The following is a 24,317-nucleotide window of genomic DNA, read 5'->3' as shown; positions in this document are numbered from 1 at the left end:
CCGCCAGTGGAATGCGCGCGTCCGCTGCACCCCGTCCATCCTCCTGGTCCGGCGTTAATTGGAGAGCAGCGCTGATGTGGAATATTAAAATGTAAATAGTTGAAGCGCCTCCTGCGCGTCTTTGCAGCTCTCATGTTGATCTTTGTCAGTGAAGGATGAAGAGGAGGATTTGTGCGCACTCTGCGATAATCTGCTTTTTAATCACCAGGATGAAAAGTCCACATCGCCGTTTTACTTGGAACAAGTTCATGTTTTCGTAAGTTCGACGGGACAACAACTGGCCGCTTCTCTTTGGAGCCTGACCTCCTGAGCGGACTCCGCTGTGCCTCTTTCTTCTTTTCTTTCTTTGACTTGGAGCTGAGCGCGGAGCGGCCCGCAGAGACCAGAGACCAGGACCAGGACCAGGACCAGGCTCCGTCCTGCTCGGCCTCCCTCGGCCTGCTCCCATTCATCTCTTCAGGTGTTTTCTGAGGATGTGTCCTCGGTGTTGATGTGCAGAATCACTGGATCATATTTTCATGTAGCCGTGGAAAGAGGCTCCGTGTTTTGATTTTCTGTGGATTCTTCGGAGGCTTATATAAGAGAGGATCCGTCATGTATGCAGGACGCAAGAGGAGAAAACCCGTCCAGAGAGCGTGAGTTCAATTCATCCTTTGATTTCTCTACATTTTAATAACAAGTGAAAAAAGAAATCCTGGTTTGAAAACGAAGAAGGACGCTGCCGTGAATCCTGCTCGCTGCAAAAATAAATAAATAAATAAAAATAATAATTATAATAATAATCAGATTACCTCGAAATTTCGTTTCCAGCTCAAGTCCAAATCATCAAACCTTGAATGCACATAAAATCAGGCCTTAACAACAGCCATAAAGAGGGATTGATGACGTCGAGCTGCTGGATTACTGCAGGCCTGCTGCGGCCTCTTCCTGCACCACTCTCATAGTTAGATTTCATGGATGCATCGTTTCTCACTTTATTGCATCATTCAAACCAAACGAAGACACGCTTCCACTTCATGTCTCTTTTTTTAAATGAGTAATATGACTGACCGGCCTGCTGCACAGTCTCTGCGCCATTTTCTGTCCAAACGTCCTCTCAAGGATCACAGGGACGACTTTAAAAATCAGATGTTATTTAGTGTTGTGATATTTATTAAGAGTTTGTGATATTTATTAAGAGTTTGTGATATTTATTAAGAGTTTGTGATATTTATTAAGAGTTTTATTTATTGTATTTTTCGGCCGTAATTTAATGAAGAATCTTGCTGCTAATGGCCCGTCTGTCCCTGAACCAGGCCTTCTGCTTTTTAAACCTTCAACCTGACTGGAAACCATTAAATATTTAAATCAATGCAAACGAAAGATGAAGAATTGGAGGTGATTTTAAAGTCGGTCATTTTCCCGCTGTGATATCATCAGACGCCATTTCCCTGCCGTGGTCCCGAGCTGAAGGCCAGCTCCTCTTCTTCACTCACAAACACACCTGCTGCACGAGCTCCTTAGAATCACAGCCTTGTTTTATTAGAAATAGCAGGCTGATAAAGATATGTGTCATTGTGATCAATAATAATAATAATAATAATAATAATAATAATAATAACGTCTGATTGCATGTTTTACACTCCAGCTGTTTGCAGCAGTTTCTATTAACTCCTCTCAACAAGCAGCAGCTTCTTCAGCTTCCTGTGAAAGCATGAAGTCACTCACATTTAACACGTGCACATACAGGAGAGAGAGAGAGAGAGACAGAGAGAGAGAGAGAGACAGAGAGAGAGAGACAGACAGAGAGAGAGAGACAGAGAGAGAGAGAGACAGACAGAGAGAGAGAGAGAGACAGAGAGAGAGAGAGACAGAGAGAGAGAGAGACAGAGAGAGAGACAGAGAGAGAGAGAGAGACAGAGAGAGAGAGAGAGACAGAGAGAGAGAGAGACAGAGAGAGAGACAGAGAGAGAGAGAGAGACAGAGAGAGAGAGAGAGACAGAGACAGACAGAGAGAGAGAGAGAGACAGAGAGAGAGAGAGACAGAGAGAGAGACAGAGAGAGAGAGAGACAGAGAGAGACAGACAGAGAGAGAGAGAGACAGAGAGAGAGAGACAGAGAGAGAGAGAGACAGAGAGAGAGACAGAGAGAGAGAGAGAGACAGAGAAAGAGAGAGACAGAGAGAGAAAGAGAGAGAGAGCAGTGTTTGTTTACAGGACTTGTTTCCTTATTTATTGAAACAAGTTCAATGTCCTGAATGTGATTATTTGTGCCGGCTGGTTAAAAGATTTCTTCTGTAAGAATTCTTCAGTTTTCATTCATTTTATTTTTGACTGATTATTTCTGCAAAGACGAATAAAAAGGGATGCACCAGATTTAGTGAGACACTAATTTCCATCTAGAAACAATAAAGCTAATAAGCTTGTTAGCATGTTAGCATGCTTACAACATCACCTGTTAAAGTTCCTCTCCAGGCTGAGGATCAGTGATTAAATCACCTGGAGTCTGAATCTGCACGTTCAGAGGACGTGATCGTTAAACTCAGGAAGCTGATTAATATCAGCTGATTAACATATCTGTGCCGATATTGCTCCTTTATTCACCAGTCAGATCACACTTGAGTTTCATTAAATCAAAGCAGCAGTTCTCTGTCACCAGCAGAGGGCGCTGTATGGATTACAGCAGTCATCACGCGGCATAGCGTGGAGCGGTGACACGAACACGTTTAAACATGTTTATCTAATAAACACGTTTAAACATGTTTATCTAATAAACACGTTTAAACATGTTTATCTAATAAACACGTTTAAACATGTTTATCTAATAAACACGTTTAAACATGTTTATCTAATAAACACGTTTAAACGTGTTTATCTAATAAACACGTTTAAACGTGTTTATCTAATAAACACGTTTATCTAATAAACACGTTTAAACATGTTTATCTAATAAACACGTTTAAACATGTTTATCTAATAAACACGTTTAAACGTGTTTATCTAATAAACACGTTTAAACGTGTTTATTAGATAAACGTGTTTATTAGATAAACACGTTTATCTAATAAACACGTTTAAACGTGTTTATCTAATAAACACGTTTAAACGTGTTTATCTAATAAACACGTTTAAACGTGTTTATCTAATAAACGTGTTTATTAGATGGTTCAGGCCGAGGAGCCTGAACCAACCCAAGGGTGCATTGTAAGACCAAGCTCACTGAGACCAAGACCAGGACCGAGACCAAGACTAAGACCAGGACCATAAATATCTCAAACCTTCATCCTATGGTCAGGGGGCGTGTCCCTCACTGAAAGCGTGACACGGGGAAGGTAACCAGGGGATGAAGATCAAACTACAAATGACTTGAAGTTATTAGTTCATTAGGAGCTTTCCTTCTTCGTGATGACGAGGATGAGTGGTGGTCTTGATTTAAAGTCGATCCACCCGGTCTGAGAAGGACCTTCTAGTCCTCCAACACTGGTGTAATGGATGAATGATTAAAGAAGACCCGGAGCGAGCAGCTTTCTGTTGGTGCTCGATGGTGAAGGGTTGCGATGAAGACGATCTGTGTTCACAGAAGTAGACTGAGACAAACGCAGGTGAAATGTGAATAAAGATGTAACATGTGAGCAGCTGTGCAGGTGAAGCTCAGTGACACAGCGTCCACGCTCACTGATCCAATGTGACAGCGTCAGTGTGTGCTAACAGTCATGGCAGATGTCAGCTGGAGTTGCTGCTACGCTGCTGATGCAACGAGACGGCGTCCTCTGATTGGACGAACTGTTCTCTCTCTTCAGTAACTCAAACAGGCTATACTTTAGGACTATTCTAATTCTTTATCACATCCACAGTGAGGATGAAAGTGGGTCACACACCTTCACATACCTGCTGTTAGATAACGTGTGTGTGTGTGTGCACTCACTTTGACTTGTGCTGCAGAAATGTCAACAAAACTCCTAAAAACTCAGTTTAACGCTCTCACGACTTAAACTCCTCTCCTCCATGTTCCTCTGACTCTACAAACCCTCCAATCATGAGACAAGTCCATCCTCTCCGTCTTCTGCCTGCTCAAACAGGCCGTTTGGAGATGTTCCCTTCATGACATCACAAAGGGCAGTAGCCCCTCCCCCAGGTGGGTGACACTCCCACAGCTAGGTGTTTGTTCTGCCCTCTGAGTCTGCCTTCTCACCGTAAACAATAGGACATGGAGCCAGAAAGCAGCGAGTACACCCGAGCCCTTCCAGAGAGGGGGCGTGGTCAGACACAGCTCATTTACATATTTAAAGATACAGACACAGAAACAGCCGAGCCACTGTCAAGTGATAACTTTTTGAAGTCGTGATTAATCGCGTGTTTCAGCTGAAAGTATAAATAAAGATTTATTTAAATTCATTTGGTTTATCGCTGAGGCGGGGCCTCTCATGACCTCTAAACGATTTCTCTGTTTCTACCATCAGAGTGAAGCAGGCTCCGGCTGAAGGAGCAAAGTCCAACCCGTCCAAACGGCACCGGGACCGGCTGAACGGCGAGCTGGAGCGTTTGGCCAGCCTGCTGCCGTTCCCCGAGGAGGTCACCGCCAGTCTGGACAAACTCTCCATCCTGCGCCTGAGCGTCAGCTACCTGCGCGCCAAGAACTTCTTCTCTGGTAAACGTTGATCATGTGATCTCAGGCTAAATGCTGCTTTAATGTCATGCTAATACGTAGCTGATGCAGCCGAGCTTGGCTGTGGCCAAGCGGTCAAGATCAGGGTTAACCGTACTAAACTGAAATGTTTCCAACGCCAGCCTTCAAAATAAAGGACGGCAGGTCATTAGCACATTAAGAAAAGAGCGCCATAACAGTGCACAGGAAGTCAAAGTGCATCTTTAGCATATGTGTTTGTAGACCTGCAGCCTTTAGCTTGCTAGCTTACCATCAAGCTAAAGTGCATTGCTCCTAATTAAACCTGATCCTCTCCTGGAACGGCTCGGTGACTAGCTTACAAGTCGAGGTGTCAATCAGACTTTTTCTTTGTGAATATTAATGGATCCGTTTCCTGCGCCTCCTCTCACTGAACACACACACACACACACACACACACACACACACACACACACACACACACGAGTGTTTCCCAACGTTTTCTCTTCATCCATATTTGTACAAAACAAATCCAACATGTCTTCTTCATCGTTCTGCGTTGACGAGGCTCGACGGGTTTCCAACATCTCCCGGCTCCTCTCATCACAGTGAGAACGAGCGCCGAGCCACCGCCTCGCTCGGATGACTTCATCCAGAGGAGAGGCGCTCAATATTTCATGGACGCTCATGTCTATGCATGTGGACGTGACGTCACGCCTTCGCTGCTTGGTGGCCATTAAAACCATACGGCGAAGCATCGACAACGCTCGCACGCCAATGGATTTCATGTGTAGGGTGCTTCTCCACTATACGGAGTGAAGACATTGTTATTTTAGGCGGTGATCTTTCAGAGAGAATGCTGCAATGCGGCCGTCCGATGAATAATTCAGAGAAAGCCTGGAGTTTAAAGAATTTATGAAATGGAGGCAGAGCGATGTTTGTTTAAGGCAGCGGCCTTTTTCAAACGGCTGTTTGGAGACGGAGATAAGTCATTTCCTGTTTTTACTGGACGTGTGCGGTTTGAATGTTGTGAGCATGTGAAGGCTTGTGATGGCGTCTGCCTTTCTTGTTTGATCGAATTAATAATCACGTTTATTTAGCGATGGGTAAAGAAATAACTTTAAAACTTAGTGACTTACTTTTCTCATGGTCGCAGAGCTGCTAGCTTAAAGCAACGTAACCTCTCTCCATGTTTCATCTCCAACATTGATCCTAGTTTGAGCAGCTTTCTGTAGCTTCAGTGTTTAGCCAGCTCTGCATGTGGTGGACACTGTAGCTTCAGTGTTTAGCCAGCTCTGCATGTGGTGGACACTGTAGCTTCAGTGTTTAGCCAGCTCTGCATGTGGTGGACACTGTAGCTTCAGTGTTTAGCCAGCTCTGCATGGGTCTGTAAAGCTTTCTGCGTTCTAACCTCTCTCCATGTTTCATCTCCAACATTGATCCTAGTTTGAGCAGCTTTCTGCTGCTGGAGCTTATTAGAAACATGCAGAGGCTTTTTAGCTCGGGTACAATCACTTCTATCTGAAGCAGTTCCACTGCCCGCTTCCATCGCTGCAACACCTGTTCACCTGATAACTGCTCTCATATCTGGCAAACCCAGGGGCGTCCAAAACGGCCTTCAAAGCCCCGCCTACCTTCTCTGGTCCAATCAGATCCAGAGCATTCAGGAGCAGAATCTAAAGTTAGAAGGAGGACATACTGGCTGCTGCATTGTTGTCAGAGAAGCTTCAACACAGCAGGTTTCCTTCATGATCACACAGGAAGAGAGCAGCTCTCTGATTGGCTGATTGATCACACAGGAAGAGAGCAGCTCTCTGATTGGCTGACTGATCACACAGGAAGAGAGCAGCTCTCTGATTGGCTGATTGATCACAGAGGAAGAGAGCAGCTCTCTGATTGGCTGATTGATCACAGAGGAAGACAGCAGCTCTCTGATTGGCTGATTGATCACAGAGGAAGACAGCAGCTCTCTGATTGGTCCTTTATGCAAACAACATTTAATATCAATGATGCTCCTTCAGGCAGCCCTCTTCTTCATCGTCCTCCATGTTTAGCTTTTTATTGTCCTCTATGATATTAGCCATTAGCATCGTCTTTGTTGTAATTAGCTGCGTCTCCCTCTCTTTCTTTCTCGCTGGTTTTTAACCAACCAGCTTCTCAGAGCTCCTCAGGTTAAAGTCAACTCGTAGAACATTTAATACCCTATAGTGTATTTCTTTATCTAACCTAACTGTGGATAAATAACGTGGGGCTGAGGGGGAGCGAGCCCCTCCCTCCCTGATGAATCAGAGCTATCAGTAATAGTTGTTTTTATTTTTCTCCTTCAGTTCCATATGGAGGTAATTGCCGGCCTCTCCTGTCACAGTGAATTATTAATAGAGGATTTCAGTAGCAGAGGTCAAAGTGCGACCTATAGACAAACCCTCCTGTCTAACTGCATTAGCCTACTTCCTGGACAGTCTCTAAGTAATTAACGAGCTCAGGGCTCTTACATTATAGAAGCGGCGCCGCGGACCCCGAGGACCCTCCGCCTCCAGCTGATTGAGACTTTTATTTGTATGAAGAGTAAAATGTGCTTCTTGTTGGAGGGATCTGAAAGTGTGCGCTCTGTTGATGCACACGGGGAATGCTAACTGTGCTAATGCTAATGCTGCTGTGTTTGGATGTTGAGCTGCTGGAAGCTAAACGATGCTAAAAGTGTTCCCATCATGGAGCTCTGTGGTGGATGTGTGTGTCCGAGGAGCTGAACAAAGCCCCGCTTAATCTTCCTCACAGTATTATCCCACCCAGCTGCCATCTTTGTGTTGTCAGGCCGCTACAATGGGCTCGCCGTTCTCAGCCAGTCACAAGAGAGGGGCGGTAACCCATCCTAACCCCGATCAAACGAGGAGCTCTCCCCCGCTCGGGGTGCGAGGGGAGAGCCATCTTCACAGCTGTTGTCTGTCGTTTGGATCATTAACGCTGCGTGCGTGACCCACGCCGCCGCGCTGGTTAACCACCTCAACGTGGGAATGTGAAGCCATTAAAGACGGCTTCAGCTCGCAGGTCGACCACGATGGATGTCGGAGTATTTCTGTCACATTCAACGTTACGTGATGTTGTGTTGCCAGCTGCAGACATCCTTCGTGTGTGTGTGTGTGTGTGTGTGTGTGTGTGTGTGTGTGTGTGTGTGTGTGTGTGTCTGTTTAAACGCCACGTGTTTCCAGCAGTGGCGTAAAAAATCCCTGATATGCTTTTTCGTACGAGTCTGTCAAAAGTCACATTCAACACTTAACGAGTGCAACGCCGTCTTCAGTGTCAGCGCCGCTTTTATCGCTGCGCTCGTCCGTGTCACTTCTACCTGACCCCACCAATCCAAGTCAAGAAGGGGCGGGGCTTCTGAACCTTCAGCAGGTGTGAGGTGAATAAAAGACAATGTGACGGAGCGTATTAAACACTAACGAGGAAGTTGCTTTGTATCCTAGCAACAGTGAGACCTTTGAATGAAATGAGAAGCCGACGCCCACAGAAGCTTCTCACTTTGTTGTTACCATGGAAACGAACTGCTTTCCTAACATCGCGATAAAGCGAGTGAGCGAACGCTGTCGTTTGGTTTACGCTGTTGTGATGTTTTCCCTAACGAGATCCTGATGATACCGCTAAGCCAATCAGCGCTCTCCGGGCGCCAAACGGCTCGACCGGCCTTTTCTGTTCCTGTGCTCAATCCATCAGCAGACGATCTGCTTCTCTCGGAGACATCCTGGGAACGCTCGGGGAGTTTGACAGCGACCTGCCGTCACGTGACGGCTCTGTTGCATAACGCCCCGTGTCAGATGGTCGCTTCAGAAAACGGCGTGGTTCACAGAGCGGCGTTTAAACCTGATGTGAAACAAACAGCTCTTCACATTCACTCGACTGTAAATATAGACGCAGATTAAAATAATCCCTCAGCGCTCTGCTGAACAGGAAACGCTCAAACGACATGTCGATGAGATTATTAAACTTCCTGTCATTGAACATGACAGTGAGGAAGTGAGCAGCGTGTTGTTTATGAATCCTTCGTCGTCACGCTTTTTGTCCTGAGACCCTGAACGCATCGCAGCGACTCAGCGGTCGAAGAAATCTTTCCCACGTTACCGTACGCTCGTTATAACTAAACGTCTTCATGAGCGAAGGTGAGCACTGCACGCCACGCACTGCACGCCACGCACTGCACGCCACGCACTGCACGCCACGCACTGCACGCCACACAGCCTGTCCTACAGACTGCTTCTTCTCTCGCTGCCTAAAAGTTTAATACTGAACCTCTGAAACAGACGAAGAAGAACAGATTCCCCCGGGCGGGCGGGTCTCTACGTGAGCTCGTTGTCGGCGAACTCGGAGCGCGAGTCTCTGATGTCACGACGTCTGTTTGATGGAAACCTCTCTGTGTCAGCCGAGCGTCACGCTGAGGGACGTTTCTTCTTGAACTTTCAGTTCGAGCTTTAATGGCGGCGACGTGTTCAAACCGCTCTGACACATGAAGCGCCGCTGCTGCTGCTCCCAGATTGGTTACATAAGCTGTGGGACTGTTTTGAGAGTCATGTGACTTGTCAGGCTACCTGTCAGTGTTTGGCTCTGACCGAGGGCGCTGAGTCGTTGTTTGAAACGCCCCCTCCCCTCCCCCCCCTTCCTGTAGGTCATCTGTGTGCACAAATGAAAAAGGCTTGATCAGCAGTAGGTCATCCCTGCATGACAAACCTCCCTCGCTCCCTCCCCCTCTCCGCCCGTCCTTCCTCTGTCCGACCCCTACAGGGCTTAGCCCCCCCCTCTTCTTCCCCCCCCATCGCCGCTGATCACGATACAGCACAGCAAGGAATGCAGGCCACCATAGGGAAAACCTGGTAAACAGTGGTGACCCCTCCCCTTTCTACCCCGCCCAAATCCCGTCACCCCCCTCACCCCCCCACCTCTCTGGATCGCTCATAAGCAAATATGCAGCCATGTGATCGCGAAACCTCGGGAGACACGAAAGGGTGCGTGCTTCCCCCCTGCATTAGCGGCCGCGTGTTCATGTTCAGCCTCTATATGTGAGCATGTGTGTGTGTGGTGTGTGTGTTCAGCCTCTATATGTGAGCCTGCATGTGTGTGTTGCCGTGCATCCATGTGTATGTTAGCTGATGATGGTATGTATGTGTGCATCGCGTGTTCATTCGCTGCAGCGTTCAGGGGGTGAAGGAGTTGAAACGTTCTATATTTACTCGCTGCCATTCAAAACACTGCAAGAATAATTAACACGACACACACCTGTGCTGTGTGAGTGTGTGAGTGTTATGTGTACTAACACACACACTCACACACACACACACACACACACACACACACACTCTTCTCCGTGATGGTTGAATGTTATGTCTTCATTTTAGTCTTTATTGATGCACATCACAGCATCAGAACTCCACCCTCTCTCTCTCTCTCTCCCTCTCTCTCTCTGTCTCTCTCTCTCTCTCTCTCTCTGTCCTCTCCCTCCCTCTGTCTCTCCTCTCTCTCTGTCTCTGTCTCTCTCTCGTCTCTCTCTCTCTCTCTGTCCTCTCTCTCTCTCTCCTCCTCTCTCTCTGTCTCTGTCTCTCTCTCTGTCTCTCTCTCTCTCTGTCTCTCTCTCTCCCTCTCTCCCTCTCTCTCTCTCTCTCTGTCTCTCTCTCCCTCTCTCTCTCTCTGTCTCTCTCTGTCTCTCTCTCTGTCTCTCTCTCTGTCTCTCTCTCCCTCTCTCTCTCTCTGTCTCTCTCTCTCTCTGTCTCTCTCTCTCTCTCTCCCTCTCTCTCTCTCTGTCTCTCTCTCTCTCCCCCCCCTCTCTCTCTCTCTCTCTGTCTCTCTCTCTCTCTCTCCTCTCTCTGTTCTCTCTCTCTCCCCCCCCTCTCTCTCTCTCTCTGTCTCTCTCTCTCTCCCCCCTCCCTCTCTCTCCCCCCCCTCCCTCTCTCTCTCTCTGTCTCTCTCTCTCTCTCCCCCCCCCTCTCTCTCTCTCTCTCTCCCCCCCTCTCTCTCTCTCTCTCTGTCCTCTCTCTCTCTCTCTCTCTGTCTCTCTCTCTGTCTCTCTCCCCCCCCCCCTCTCTCCTGTCTCTCCTCCCCCCCCCCTCTCTCTCTCTCTCCCTCTCCCCCCCCTCTCTCTCTCTCCCTCTCCCCCCCCCCCCTCTCTCTCTCTCTGTGATGATGAGATGATGTGTAATCATGCTGAGACATGTTAGCTGCAGCTGCTACTAAACACACAACTTTCTCACTTCCTGTTCAGCTGCTCGCATGTTCCTGTCAGGTGATCAGCTTCTCTGGACCGCACGGCCTCATTCAACAACAGGTTGTCTGCTCAGAGCGCCTCCTCAGCTCGCCACACATGATTGGATGAACAACAACCAGCAGCATTTCTCCACATGCACCATGTGAAGCCCTGACCGCACAGAGAGGCGTGACGCCGCCGCCACTCGCCGTGTCTTGGCTCCTACTCGAGGAGGTCAAAAGTGACGCTGACGAGCAGTGCGACTGGGCTGAAACGTTTAAGACACGCCCCCAAAACTCTCTCTCTCTCTTTATGATGATATTCACTCTGCTGTAACATCCTGGTGTCTGGATCTCGTTCAGTCTGCACGACTACACGCTCTAAAAATAAGCGCCCTAAAGACGAGGCGTCTCTCGTGTTGGTTTAACTGAAGTTGAGTAACACTTGATCCCCAATCTTTTCTATGATTGGTCACAAACACTTTAAGTCGTATTTTGGCAGCGTCATGTTTGTGTTTTGGTGATCGAGGTCAACACGGCGGCCTCACGCTGGAGAGACGCCAGGATGACATGTTGGGAGAGAGCATTAAATTGAAGCGACAGCAGCACAGAACATCCTCTCTAATCCCGTTGTAAATAGCTCGGTGGGACAAATTGAAAGTGGTCAAATGTTTGCTAAATATTTTGGAGTGTGCTGCTTGTGTTTACGGGCGCTGAGCTCAGATAAACCCTCGAACACCCAGACCGGCTCTCTGCGGAGCGCTGTCTCTAAGCCTTCCCCCGCAGGCTCCATGATGAAGGCCGGGACCCGAGCCAAGCTGGCCTCGGGGTCACACAGATCTGTCCTGGTTTCTCTGTTTGAGACGACTTCAGAGGAAGTGAATGAAACGAACACGTTTCTGTCGTCTGAGTGTGAACCACAGAGGTTTGTTTTCGATAGATCCATACTTTATTGATCCCGAGGGAAATTCAAATTCAAGAAATTCAAGCAGTTTTGTCGTTTCACTGAGAAAACTCCGCTGTTAGGAGAGCAGCGTTCATCATGTGCTAATGTTAAAGGAACGCGCTGCTTGTTGTGCTAGCATGAAAAGAAGCTTCATCTGAGGGGTCCTGACACCGTCACGTCCACACGGCAGGTCGAGCGTGCTGCGTGACGTCTGATTCATGATGATGGATCCAGACTCTGGCGTTGTGTTGGGAACGCTCATCATGAAAATGTGCGATTGTTTGCACCCGGATCTTAGCCGATCACGACGACGCACGGCGAACAAAAGACGAGTGGAGGAACAAAGAACAAAGAGCGAACCATGAGGTGGCGAGGTAATCTGAAGCTGTCTGGAAGTCGCGACACTCAAGCGTTTCAGCATATGCGGTGCGTTGCCCACGCCGCTTGCTCGCCCACTCGCCCGCTCACCAATATGTCAGGTTATGTCACACATTGTTCTCAGCTGCCCTCCACAAGTCAATCCAAGTGGTCTGCATGGGAATAAGGTCAAAGGTGTCCAAGCAAAGCCAAGTCTCGTGTGAAGGTCCAGGCCTGGTCCCGCTATCTGCCCCTCTGCAGTGTGAGGCCCCGCCCCTCTCATGGACTCCTCGTTAAGTCCTCACTGCAGACAACAAAAGATCTGACCCAGAACCCATTCAGCCAATCCTGTCATACATCACCTCAGGGGTCAGAGGTCATCACGGGTCGCTGCACGGGGTCAGACATTAATGTGACCAACCTCTGCTCTCTTTCTCATGACATCACCGCCGCTCTTCCACGGCTAACTGATGGTGATGACATTATTACACACACATTATTACACAACCAGTCATGAAGCAGTTTCAAATGTGTGTTTGTTTGTCTGTGTCTGTGTGTCTCTGTGTGTGTGTGTGTCTGTGTGTGTGTGTCTCTGTGTGTGTGTGTGTCTGTGTGTGTGTGTGTGTCTGTGTGTGTGTGTGTGTGTGTGTGTGTCTGTGTGTGTGTGTCTGTGTGTGTGTGTCTCTGTGTGTGTGTGTGTCTGTGTGTGTGTGTGTGTCTGTGTGTGTGTGTGTGTGTGTCTGTGTCTGTGTGTCTCTGTGTGTGTGTGTGTCTGTGTGTGTGTGTCTCTGTGTGTGTGTGTGTCTGTGTGTGTGTGTGTGTCTGTGTGTGTTTGTTTGTCTGTGTCTGTCTGTGTATCTGTGTGTGTGTATCTGTGTGTGTGTGTCTGTGTGTGTGTGTGTGTGTGTCCCCGTGGGTGTGTCTGTCTGTGTATCTGTGTGTGTGTGTCTGTGTGTGTTTGTTTGTCTGTGTCTGTCTGTGTATCTGTGTGTGTGTGTCTGTGTGTGTTTGTGAAAACACCATCAGTGCATGCAAACCTAATAATATCAGAATTTATAAGCCCCTCCCCTTCAGGCACAGCTTGGTGTTGTATATGTTGTATATTGTTGTTTTTTTGCGTCGCTCATGTAGCTTTTGGCCTGCATACAGTGTTTGTCAGACTGCATACAGTACGCATTGTGTACCACGGATGGGCTGTTGTCATGGAAACAACAGGCCCTAGATTTGGTGAGTTTGACTTTTAGATTGCATGTGATGAATGTTTGATGAGCCGGGATTGGGCCAGCACGCAGCGTCTTTAACATCTTTAACTTGAGGCGAGCTGACAGTCACAGCGGTGCTTTGCAAACATTATCACAGGACTAAAAACCTGTCCCCCCCCCATCTGTCCCTCTCCACAGTCGCCCTCACCACTCGGAATGGAGCGACTCCAGCTAGCGTGAACGATGACGAGAGCAAAGCAGCGGGAGCCAGTGAGGGCAGGATTCCTGAAGGAGAACTTTTGTTACAGGTCAGTTTTGAAGCTTTTCTTCATTTCCTGTTCGACTATTATCGTCATTCTGTTGTTTATAATATAGCTGTGTGACGTCTCTACATGGCGCGCTGTCATTTATAATATAGCTGTGTGACGTCTCTACATGGCGCGCTGTCATTTATAATATAGCTGTGTGACGTCACCACATGGCGCGCTGTCATTTATAATATAGCTGTGTGACGTCACCACATGGTGCGCTGTCATTTATAATATAGCTGTGTGACGTCACCACATGGTGCGCTGTCATTTATAATATAGCTGTGTGATGTCACCACGCGGCGCGCTGTCATTTATAATATAGCTGTGTGACATCACCACATGGTACGCTGTCATTTATAATATAGCTGTGTGACGTCACCACACGGCACGCTGTCATTTATAATATAGCTGTGTGACGTCACCACATGGCGTGCTGTCATTTATAATATAGCTGTGTTGTACTTCTGTGTGTGTGTGTGTGTGTGTGTGTGTGTGTGTGTGTGTGTGTGTGTGTGTGTTTGCTCTGAATATCGGGTTGTGTTGCAGTTGCTCCGCCCCCGAGTGTTTCCTGAGGATTTGAGCAAAATCGCAAAATCTCTATTTCCCTCTGAGTCTGCCTTCTCACCGTAAACAATAGGACATGGAGCCAGAAAGCAGCGAGTACACCCGAGCCCTTCCAGAGAGGGGGCGTGGTCAGACACAGCTCATTTACATATTTAAAGCTACAGACACAGAAACAGCCTGTTCTGAGCAGGGCTGAAATAGAGGGGTTTATAGACATGATCAAATACAGGATCAGAGTGGATTTACAACAACACACTTCACACACATGATGAAGAGGAGCGAGGACACTGATTTCACCTGAAGAAGAGGAGATGGGAGCTTTAAAAGGGTTTAAGAATGTTCTTTTATTGGGAGGGTGGGGGGTCGGGGTTTATGTTCTTACAGAGGAGGCTGACTCTACTTTCATGTTTTAATGCATTTTCTTATTTTTTCACTTTGAAACATTACAAAGTCGTTGCTCTGGCCGTTTGGATGCATTCCATCATTTCTCTATTTGCAGCTTATTTCTCCCAACAAGAATCTTTGCGGCCGTCACAGCACGTTCGTCCTCGTAGGCCAAACTGAAGAATATTACGTTGGAGGAAGTTCCTGCAGACGCTAACGGGCACCTTGTGAGTTCCAGTGTTGTGACAAAGCATCCGTGTTTGTTGCCTTCAGACTGAAAACAAATCGGGAGAGCGGAGGAGGATAACACATGAGAACGCCAAATATACCACAGAAAAGCCCTCTGGTGGCCCAGAGCCAAGGAGGCAGCGACGGCGCCCTTCCAGAGCGGTGTCACAAGGGGAGTTGTGTTGTTGAGTCAATACGAGCTCTGAATCCTTGCAGAATAATACGGCATTGGACGTATACCACTAAAGGTTAGAATCTGTAACCCTGCACTATTTAATCCCTTCTCTGATCAAAAGTCATCAGTGAGCGGCGGGCGGGTGGCGGGCAGCACGCTCCGAGGACGTGATGTCATGTTCAGACATTATTTTAAAGCCCTGAGTAAATTTGCTTTACGTGTACAGAGGCTCGACTGACTGAAATAAAGACTGGACGTCTGTGGCTGTAAGAGTCTGACTCTTCTGACACTTCTGTCCCTGGGAGGTGACGAAGACGAGGCGTCCACTGCTCTGCTTTCGTCTGTGTGTCTGAAGCGCTGGTGTGGTTTCACTTTTTTTTCCTGACAAGTGCCCAAAATCTATTTAGGCCAATGACAGAGGCTCAGGGCAGCTTACCTCTCCATCAGTCTGACCCAGTGTGCCGTGTCCTCACTGACGAGTCCAGAGCGGCCTGCAGCCGGTCTGGATGGGACCGTAAGACAAAAATGTGATGAGTCAGCGATAAAATGAAAATGAAATCAGGAAACAATCCTCTGCGTTATCGTAGGTAAAAAGCTGTTATGTTGTTACCACAGGGAATCAGGAGAATCACATTCAACACAGAAACACCACGTCAGTGTGTCTTAAAGACAGAACCATCATTGAAAAGGCGTAAAGACGATCAGTGATCAGACACACTCTGGAAACAGCCAATGGAAAAGCTTCATTTGAGCCGTCCTGTTTGACTAGAGGAGTGCTCCTCTCAGCTCTGTCCCCGTCCTGCAGGCGCTGCTCGCTCTCACTGTGTGTCCACTTGTGAACAGCTTTCCTCTCTCATTGTGTCCTAAAGACGACAGTGAGGAAGGCTCGGACTCCTGCAGAACGCCATCCACCTTCAAACACACGAGCCGGCAGCTCAGACCGAGAAGCTCTTCTGTTTAAACACAATGCTGAGATTTTAGGAACCAAGCAGCTCAGTGTGAACGCAGCCTGACATTAGAGATAAGGCGACTCCTGATGATCTGTACACGCTGCTGGATTTTCAGCTCACAGTTCATGTTTCATTGAGTGACCTGTGAAATCTCTCCTCGCTCATCGTGGTTCTTCGCCCTCCGCGCCCCGGTGTGTTGGAGAGGAGAGCGAGCTCGCTGGCTGCCCAATCTTTTTTGGACCTGCATTGATTTTCCAGTCCAGTTTCCTCCCTTTGTGTATCACACTTCCAGGAGAGGAGAGGAAACAGCCTTCCCTGCCAGGAGGAGGAAGAAGAGGAACATCTGATCTCAAGTTAAAATGCTGTAAATTGAAGTCTTCCAGGCGTAAAAGTGAAATCATGATGTCATTGAATTGTTTTTAGCTGTGAGGTCAAAGTTCACCAGTCAACAATGATGACGTGGCCTCCTTACTGACCCTGCACAGCCTTTCACTTTTGCAGCAGCACTAAAGTATTGTTATGAAGTCAGTTTTGAAAATACAGCAAAACAATGATGAGAAACATCCAGTAAGACTTCTCTGACTGTTGGAGTGGAAAACATCACGAACACGAGCAGGAAGTGAATCATTCTGTTCACTTTAAAAAGGCTCTAATGTAAGCTGAGGACAAACCCTCAGAATGGACTACAGATGCAGATCTCTGCAGGATGGGTTAGGGTTCGATCCCCAGCTCCTGCAAGCAACATGTCCGATGTGTCCTTGGGCAAGACACTTAACCCTGGGGTTAAGACACCTTAACCCCACACACCCCTGCTCTGTCAGGGTGTCTGCAGTTCGCTGCTCCTGTGGTCGAACGCTTGGTGCGCTAATTACCCCACGGGACAAATAGAGTTTAGAAGAAAAAAAAAAAAGAGCTCCTCTTCATCAAGTGTGTTGTTGTAAATCCACTCTGATCCTGTATTTGATCATGTCTATAAACCCCTCTATTTCAGCCCTGCTCAGAACAGGCTGTTTCTGTGTCTGTAGCTTTAAATATGTAAATGAGCTGTGTCTGACCACGCCCCCTCTCTGGAAGGGCTCGGGTGTTTCTGTGTCTGTAGCTTTAAATATGTAAATGAGCTGTGTCTGACCACGCCCCCTCTCTGGAAGGGCTCGGGTGTTTCTGTGTCTGTAGCTTTAAATATGTAAATGAGCTGTGTCTGACCACGCCCCCTCTCTGGAAGGGCTCGGGTGTACTCGCTGCTTTCTGGCTCCATGTCCTATTGTTTACGGTGAGAAGGCAGACTCAGAGGGCAGAACAAACACCTAGCTGTGGGAGTGTCACCCACCTGGGGGAGGGGCTACTGCCCTTTGTGATGTCATGAAGGGGAGGGTGTGTTAGATTATGAAACAGACTCAAGAGAACCTGCTTGGTGTCTGTGAATTAAAGGAAGTCAACATGTATCTGTAGGCAGGATGACATCACTCAGTCCTCACTGCAGCCTGTGGGCCAATCAGGAAGCAGAGTACGACTTTACTCTGTGAGGACGTGTGTGTGTGTGTGTGTGTGTGTGTGTGGACAGCCCTACATGTGTAGCTTTAAACATGGAGGCCTGAGTGTATCATGAGGTTTCAGACCTGTTTGTTTGTCCTTTGTTTAAACCACAGGCTCTGAACGGCTTTGTCATGGTGGTCACAGCCAGCGGGACCATCTTCTACTCCTCCCACACCATCCAGGACTACCTGGGCTTCCACCAGGTAACGTAGCAACAACACCTCCACCACTGTCCCTCCAATCAGATCACAGGTGCAAACGAGCCCCTGGCAGCGACACACAAGCACACGTTCACTTTAAAGTGCTTCACATGGCAGAGTGATGCGTCCGACCCGATCCGTCCTTTTATTGCTAAATGCAGAGAGGAAGTGTGCAGACTTCTGAGCGGCTCCAGGCTCTGTTGGCCATCGATGGACGGTTTGCGTGCAGCATCTGCTGGGAGCAGCACGGGGGTCCCGTTTGATCCGTCGCTCCACTCGCTGCATGGTGCAGAGTCACAGCAAAAAGAAAAACCACCTGACCTATTTATAGCTTGGCCTTTTGCATGAAGCAGCAGCCACAGCGGCGGGCTGCAGAGAACAACAACACGACACTCTGTGGAGCACAGCAAGTCTCGAAGAAGGACGCACCCCTGAGGGAGGGATTTATTCTTACAGCCATGAACACACTGAACTACTTTTTATGAAACTATAGCTTTAACAGAAACAGGTACCAGCTGTCATCCTGTGTTAACAGCCCAAACACCTCTCAGCGCTGCTCGTCAGGTGTCCCAGACCCCCTCCTTCATGGTCAAAGAGAAGAGAACATTTCTCCTTTAACTATCAGCAAGGATTTCTCTGGACTCCATTCCATGATTGGCGGTTGGCTGGCCGTTTTGCTGACGAGCATGACAAAGCATAAATTCAAACACTTCACTAAGTTGCATCCTTGTTGACATAGTCACACAGGCCCTCGACACTTTACACTCATCAGATAAATCCATACATGATCTGAGAGGAGGGGAGCCAAGCGGGACCAGGTGGACATTGCTGGCAGACAAGTGAGTCCAGCTGCAGGCCTGGACTCAGACATCCTGTGGGATGTCCTCCTTAGCTTGTCCTTCAAATATAAATATGAGACTACTCGAGCCCCCGGCCCCCCGCCCCATCTGAACTCCCTCCCACCCGACATCCAGAACATCAACTCTCTGACCAACTCACCTGTTCAAACAAGCCGACTCACTGATTTCATCCTCTTCACTGCAAAACTCCTGTTTTTAATTCTGTTACGTTGAACTGTTTCAGTTTCTCATTTTTATGTTTTATTTTGTTTGTTTTTAACTCTGCCTGTGCTAATTCTGTTTTATATCTATATACAGTATATATATGACACTCACACACATACTCTCTCTCTCTCTCACACACACACTCACACACACACACACACACACACACTCATTCTCTCGTGTGTTCTCTCTGTCAGACGGATGTCATGCACCAGAGCGTGTACGAACTGGTCCACACTGAAGACCAGCAGGAGCTCAGGAGGAACCTGCACTGGGCTCTGAATCCTCCTGCTGCTGCGCCCGCCATCACCCAGGACTCCCCTCAAGGTGATCCAGCTCCTGCTGAGGACCCAGCAGATCTACCCTCATAGATTCTACAAGCACAGAATCACCAGCACACCGTCTCTCAGGGGGGGCGGCTGGACGGGTGTTTGTGATTGTTTTTTACTGCTGAACTTCAAGGTCAAGATTTGGTGGGATCTGAGTGAACATGCTGATGGTCTGGAAGATGTGAGAGTCTGAGTCAGTGATCAGGGTCAGTGCTGGACGTGTAAACACAGCCGAGAGACGTCCACATCAGGAGGTTAAGTATGACCAGTTCAGGCATTAAGCTAGGAGGCCATCCTTCGGTCAGGTCACATGACCCTGTAAGCTCCACTCGGGCTTAGGAGGTGAAGTGGTCCCAGATCTGAGTTTTAAGATGCTTATGTCTGTATCATTTGTCTCTGTGTGTTCAGACCGACTCCCCTTGAACACCAACAAACTCTGTCGCCGCGCGTTTATTCATGAAACACAGAATGCTGTGACACAGGGACGAACAAACGTGTGTGTGATATGATGAAGACCTTCCAGCACACACACACGAGATGTTTGGTTTGTTGTCTTGTCTCATGTTTGTGTCATGTTGTCCTCTTGAAAACGAGATGGTGATCTCAAGTTGCTCATCCTACACAGATAAATCCAAATGCAGCTTCTCGCTGCATGCAGGATCTTCATGGAGTGGAGAGAGGAGGCAGGCACTTCCTGACTTTTACCCCGTAGTTCAGCACGTGACTGATATCCAGTAATGTTTAACCTCATGTACTATAGAGACGCTGCCCTACGAGATTTCAGATTGGATATAACTGACATGAGCTTTCCTTTTACGTCTCCAGAGATGGAACCCGACAGCAGCTCGTCCGTGGTCACCTACAGCCCCGAGCAGCTTCCTCCAGAGAACTCGTCCTTCCTGGAGAGGAGCTTCGTTTGTCGCTTTCGCTGCCTCCTCGACAACTCGTCGGGCTTCCTGGTAGGTTGACTGCTCAGACAGGAAGAGCGTACCTGAAGGTCAAAGGTCATTTGTTTGTACTAAAAAAAGGAAGTTGAGGTCCTGTATCCTAGAAAACTCAGAACAGAACAAATGAGTCAGTGAAAGAGCTAACACAAGCTACTTCCTGTTGGACAGGAAGTAGACAAACACTGGCAGATAGTTTGTGCAGTAAACGTACACACTACGTCGTGCAGGGGGCGGGGCTTCTGTGGACGACGAGCCCAGGAGGAGGGGCCTCGTTTGAAGGTTGATTTTACAACAACTGACTTCCCTTTAATGCTGTGGGCTTCTTCGGTTAGATTAGCGTGCCGTGCACATGTTTCAGTACTGTCACCAGAATCACGCTCTGTAATATGAAACGCACGAGAGCAGCACGGTGACCACGTGACCACAGACGAGATGACGGTCATGAGTGTCAAGGACGGCGTTCTTCTTCACTGTTCTTAAACTGTTGACAGAGACTCCAGTGGAGCTCAAACACTCGCTTATAATCCAGCACAGTGTGGAGAAACATTCAGCTTCAGCACATTAAACATGAAGAAATACTGTGATTGAACCTGGAGCTCAGCGCTGGGTCAGATCTGCGTAGTGCCATGAGAGGCGTTCGGGCCGAGTGACCACATGCCATGATAGTGTGTCTGCATGAAGCTCATCTACACACTTTAAGGATCTAATTCTGCTTCCAGGCGTTAAACATCCAGGGCCGACTCAAGTTCCTTCATGGACAGAACCAGCGGCAGGAAAATGGAGGCAAGGCGCCGCCTCAGCTCGCTCTCTTCGCCATTGCGACTCCTCTGCAGCCTCCGTCCATCCTGGAGATCAGAACCAAGAACATGATCTTCAGGACTAAACACAAGCTGGACTTCACGCCGCTGGCCTGCGATGCAAAGTAAGGAGAAGATCGACCGTGAGATCGACCGTGTGAACGAGGACGATCTGAAAATGAACGATGGTCCTTTTTGTCTGCAGGGGGAAGATAGTGCTCGGCTACACCGAGGCAGAGCTGAGGGTACGAGGATCTGGATATCAGTTCATCCACGCAGCAGATATGTTGTACTGTGCAGAGAATCACGTCAGAAGTAAGAATCTACCTTATTCTCTTTATTTAACAACAAACACTCGTCGGGCAAATATTTCAAAAAGGGTGACGACCACATTAACATCTCTTCACTGAATCTGGGCTCTGGGTGCACTGTAGATGTACTTTAGCCTAGCATGGGACTAGCATCCTTGCCTTAGCTGCAGCCTGATGTTCTCAGAAAAACCATTACCAGCCTGTATAAAAGGCACCATGTGTATCCAATAATAATCCACCGGCCTCTGCTGTTTATCTGTCAGACATTTCCTGCTATTTTAGTCAGCGCTGTCAAGAAAGTTGAGGAGCTGTCTTCCAACGTGGTCGGAGAGTTTAGACTGCTTTCGCAAGTAATCCTGCTGGATTACGGAGCAGATTGAGCCACAGCGGCGAGCTGCCAGAGGAGAGGATAGGCCCGTAAATCCACTGAGTGAGCAAAGCATCAGAGATGATCCATGCAGGAACTCAAACCCTTTAGAGGTCAGATATGTTTACTGAGCACTCCCGACATACAGCAGTGGGAGGGTCAGTCGCACTGTGTCGGCCACATCCATCCATTAATCTCTTTACAACCAATGACAGGACTTCAATGGGCTGCTGCGGTCTGACAGTGTGTGTTATTGTTTGTGTTGATCCTCAGATATTGACGAGGAAACAACTTCCAGAAGTTCACAATGATCAAACTTCTGTTAAAACTACCCATCATAGATTTTAGACACAAATATGGCGTCCATGTTTGGAGCCTGCTGCTGCTGAAATATCGAGCTTTCAGTCGGGTTCACAGAGTGGAAGGTTGTAGTCCTTACCAAGAAGCAGACCGAAGTACAAACAACAGATTGGGCTCAGTAACCATATCGACCACATTCAAACACAGAAAATGGTGCAGGTGATAATGTAAGAGATAAACAACCATTCACAGCTTTGATCACCCTGAAACCGTGAGGGCCCGGAGGCCAATGTGTGACCATCGTTGTTGTTGATAACAAACATGTTTGCATTGCGTCTGTGCAGTGATGAAGACTGGAGAGAGCGGGCTCACCGTGTTCAGGCTTCTCACCAAGGAGAATCGCTGGAAATGGGTCCAGGCCAACGCCAGGCTGGTGTACAAGAACAGCAAACCCGACTACATCATCGCCACCCAGAGGCCTCTGCTGTACGTTCCTTCATGTTGTGATGTAAACCAGGGAGTGCACCAGTCATCTGTAGTTACCATGTTCTCTCATCTTTACAGGGACGAAGAGGGGGGAGAACACCTGCGTAAACGCTCCATGCATTTACCCTTCACCTACGCTACAGGTGAGGCTCTTCTCTACCAGTCCAACCATCCCATCGCAGGCTTCAGAGATGGAAGCCATGAGAAGAACGGCAGTAAGTCGAAGAAGAGTCGGACTGACAGGCTGGTCAGGGACGGTCTTGACCCCGGCTCTCTTCTTGGGGCGCTCATGAGTCAGGATGAATCAGTGTATGTTTGCCAGCCCGCCCTAGAGCCCAAAATGTCATTTAGCAGCTTCTTTGGTGACCCAATGGGCTTCACCGACACAGAAACGTCCAGCTTGCACAGGAGCTGGGACGAGCCGAGCAATGGTGTGTTGGGTCCAGGTATTGCAGACACCAGCACCAGCTTTGACCCGCTCTTGGCTACTCTGGACTCGCTCTCGTTGGAAGGCCAGGGGGTTGTGGATTCAGATGAGGGGAGTTGTTCGAATGGAGAACTATTTGGAGCTCTGGAAGGCCTGGGTCTGAGTGCCGAGGACCTTGAGCTGCTCTTGTTGGATGAGAGGATGATCAGAGTTGAGATGGACCCTGAGAGAGTGCCCACCTTGGATGATCTGCTCACAAACGATGAGATCCTTTCGTATATCTACGACACCATCGAGGGTAAGACTGATTCCACGGATCATGGAGGACAGGTGCCTCCCAGTACTTCCTCAGCAACCGCCACCACCGCTTCAGGATCTGAAAGTAACCCCGCGCCTGATGCTAATGTTCAAATGCAGTTTCCTCACCATAAGCCTCCCTTGATGGGCCAGGCTCCCATCATCCAGCTGTCCCAGCAGATGCAAAAGCACCTCAACATGCGACCAGGTAAAGTGGCCCACGACTGGCACCAGCAGAGTGACCTTTTGGCTAGTTCAGTAATCAACGGAGACCTGCTGAGCCAATCCGTAACCAACGGACAGTGGACAGCCCAAGACATTCTCACCAGTGCAGGGATACAAATAGATCACTACAACACGCAACAGACTTTTTTTAATGGCAAAACCTCAGAGCGGGACGTCAACCTTCATCAGCAGCAGCAACCTCATCAACACTTCCTTCAGCAGCAGCAGCAGCAGCAGCAACCCAGGACGCAGAGCCACCTCTCACAACAGTGCCATGCCAAACAGAAGGCAACCAACCTCAACGGACTGTGTGCTTTGTCCAGCACAGAGAATTCAGCAGCAAAATCCGCATGGCAGGATTTTGGATTCAGCGAGAGTCTTGGCAGCACCTCCTGCCTCGATAACAGCCAAAAACCTCTGACAAACACCTCTCTAGATTCCTGCATGGATTACAGCATGCCTGATATTGACAGTATGGATTACTCTGTAAGCGGAAGTGGTATGTTTGGAAGGAGCGCACAGCAACACGTGGCCGAGTCCACGGTTTCGTCCTTGCAGGGGATGAACCACAAACGGCAGCAGGAGCAGATCCCGGTTCCGTTGGCCCAGGTCATCTCCAGTCTGTCGCAGTGCCCTCCACCCAACGCCTCCCTGGAGCAGATCCTGGGAGTGAGCAAGGCCTGTCGGCAGTTGGACCACTATGGTGTGGTGACCTCTGAGATTCCTCATAACCCTAACCCTAACCCTAATAAGGTGAGCTCGTTGAAACACTTTGAACTGGTTTTATATTTATAGCAACAATTTGAGCGTCGGGCTTTGAAACAACTCGCTCTGCTTCTTTTGACAAAGCGGGAGGTCGTTTTGAGGGGAAGGGGTAACGCTGAACGCTTGGTTTTACTCATTCTGTATCTGTCATTCATACTCGAACTCAGTCTGTATTCGTAACATCGTCTGGTCTTGTGCAGATGGAGAACGGCTGCATCCTGAACAATACGTACCCAGGAGGATGTGCTCTACCCAATATGAACGGAACAGCGCCCCCTGCAGTGCAGATGCCCGTCCCCGAGACTCTGACCAGCCTCCCCGACCC

At 48.5% G+C, this 24,317-nt stretch overlaps 1 protein-coding gene across 2 annotated transcripts; it reads left to right on the top strand.

Moving 5' to 3' along the window:
• LOC306833162 (aryl hydrocarbon receptor-like) lies at window positions 1–24,189 on the top strand. Of its 2 annotated transcripts, XM_079358257.1 has the most exons (11): window positions 1–91; window positions 209–635; window positions 4,439–4,626; window positions 13,531–13,640; window positions 17,591–17,680; window positions 18,939–19,068; window positions 19,896–20,029; window positions 20,737–20,939; window positions 21,020–21,129; window positions 22,137–22,278; window positions 22,357–24,189. In XM_079358257.1, exons 2-11 carry the CDS (start codon window positions 595–597, stop codon window positions 24,020–24,022), a joined length of 2,814 nt encoding a protein of 937 aa, XP_079214383.1. In that variant the 5' UTR covers window positions 1–91; window positions 209–594; the 3' UTR covers window positions 24,023–24,189. The 2 variants fall into 2 exon arrangements, with proteins under 2 accessions (XP_079214383.1, XP_079214382.1); XM_079358256.1 differs by having other exon boundaries at window positions 15–635.
• The last annotated feature ends 128 nt before the right edge of the window (window positions 24,190–24,317 follow it).

This window comes from Symphodus melops, assembly GCF_947650265.1.
Source record: "Symphodus melops genome assembly, chromosome: 12".
NCBI lineage: Eukaryota > Metazoa > Chordata > Actinopteri > Labriformes > Labridae > Symphodus > Symphodus melops.
Note: the sequence above shows the minus strand (reverse complement) of the source record. Positions and strands in the feature narration are given on the sequence as shown.

Coding starts and splice junctions, on each gene's coding strand:
- LOC306833162 (XM_079358257.1), top strand. CDS start 595: ATGTATGCAGGACGCAAGAGGAGAAAACCCGTCCAGAGAGC. Junction 636..4,438: donor AGAAAACCCGTCCAGAGAGC/GTGAGTTCAATT, acceptor TTCTACCATCAG/AGTGAAGCAGGCTCCGGCTG. Junction 17,681..18,938: donor ACTACCTGGGCTTCCACCAG/GTAACGTAGCAA, acceptor TCTCTCTGTCAG/ACGGATGTCATGCACCAGAG.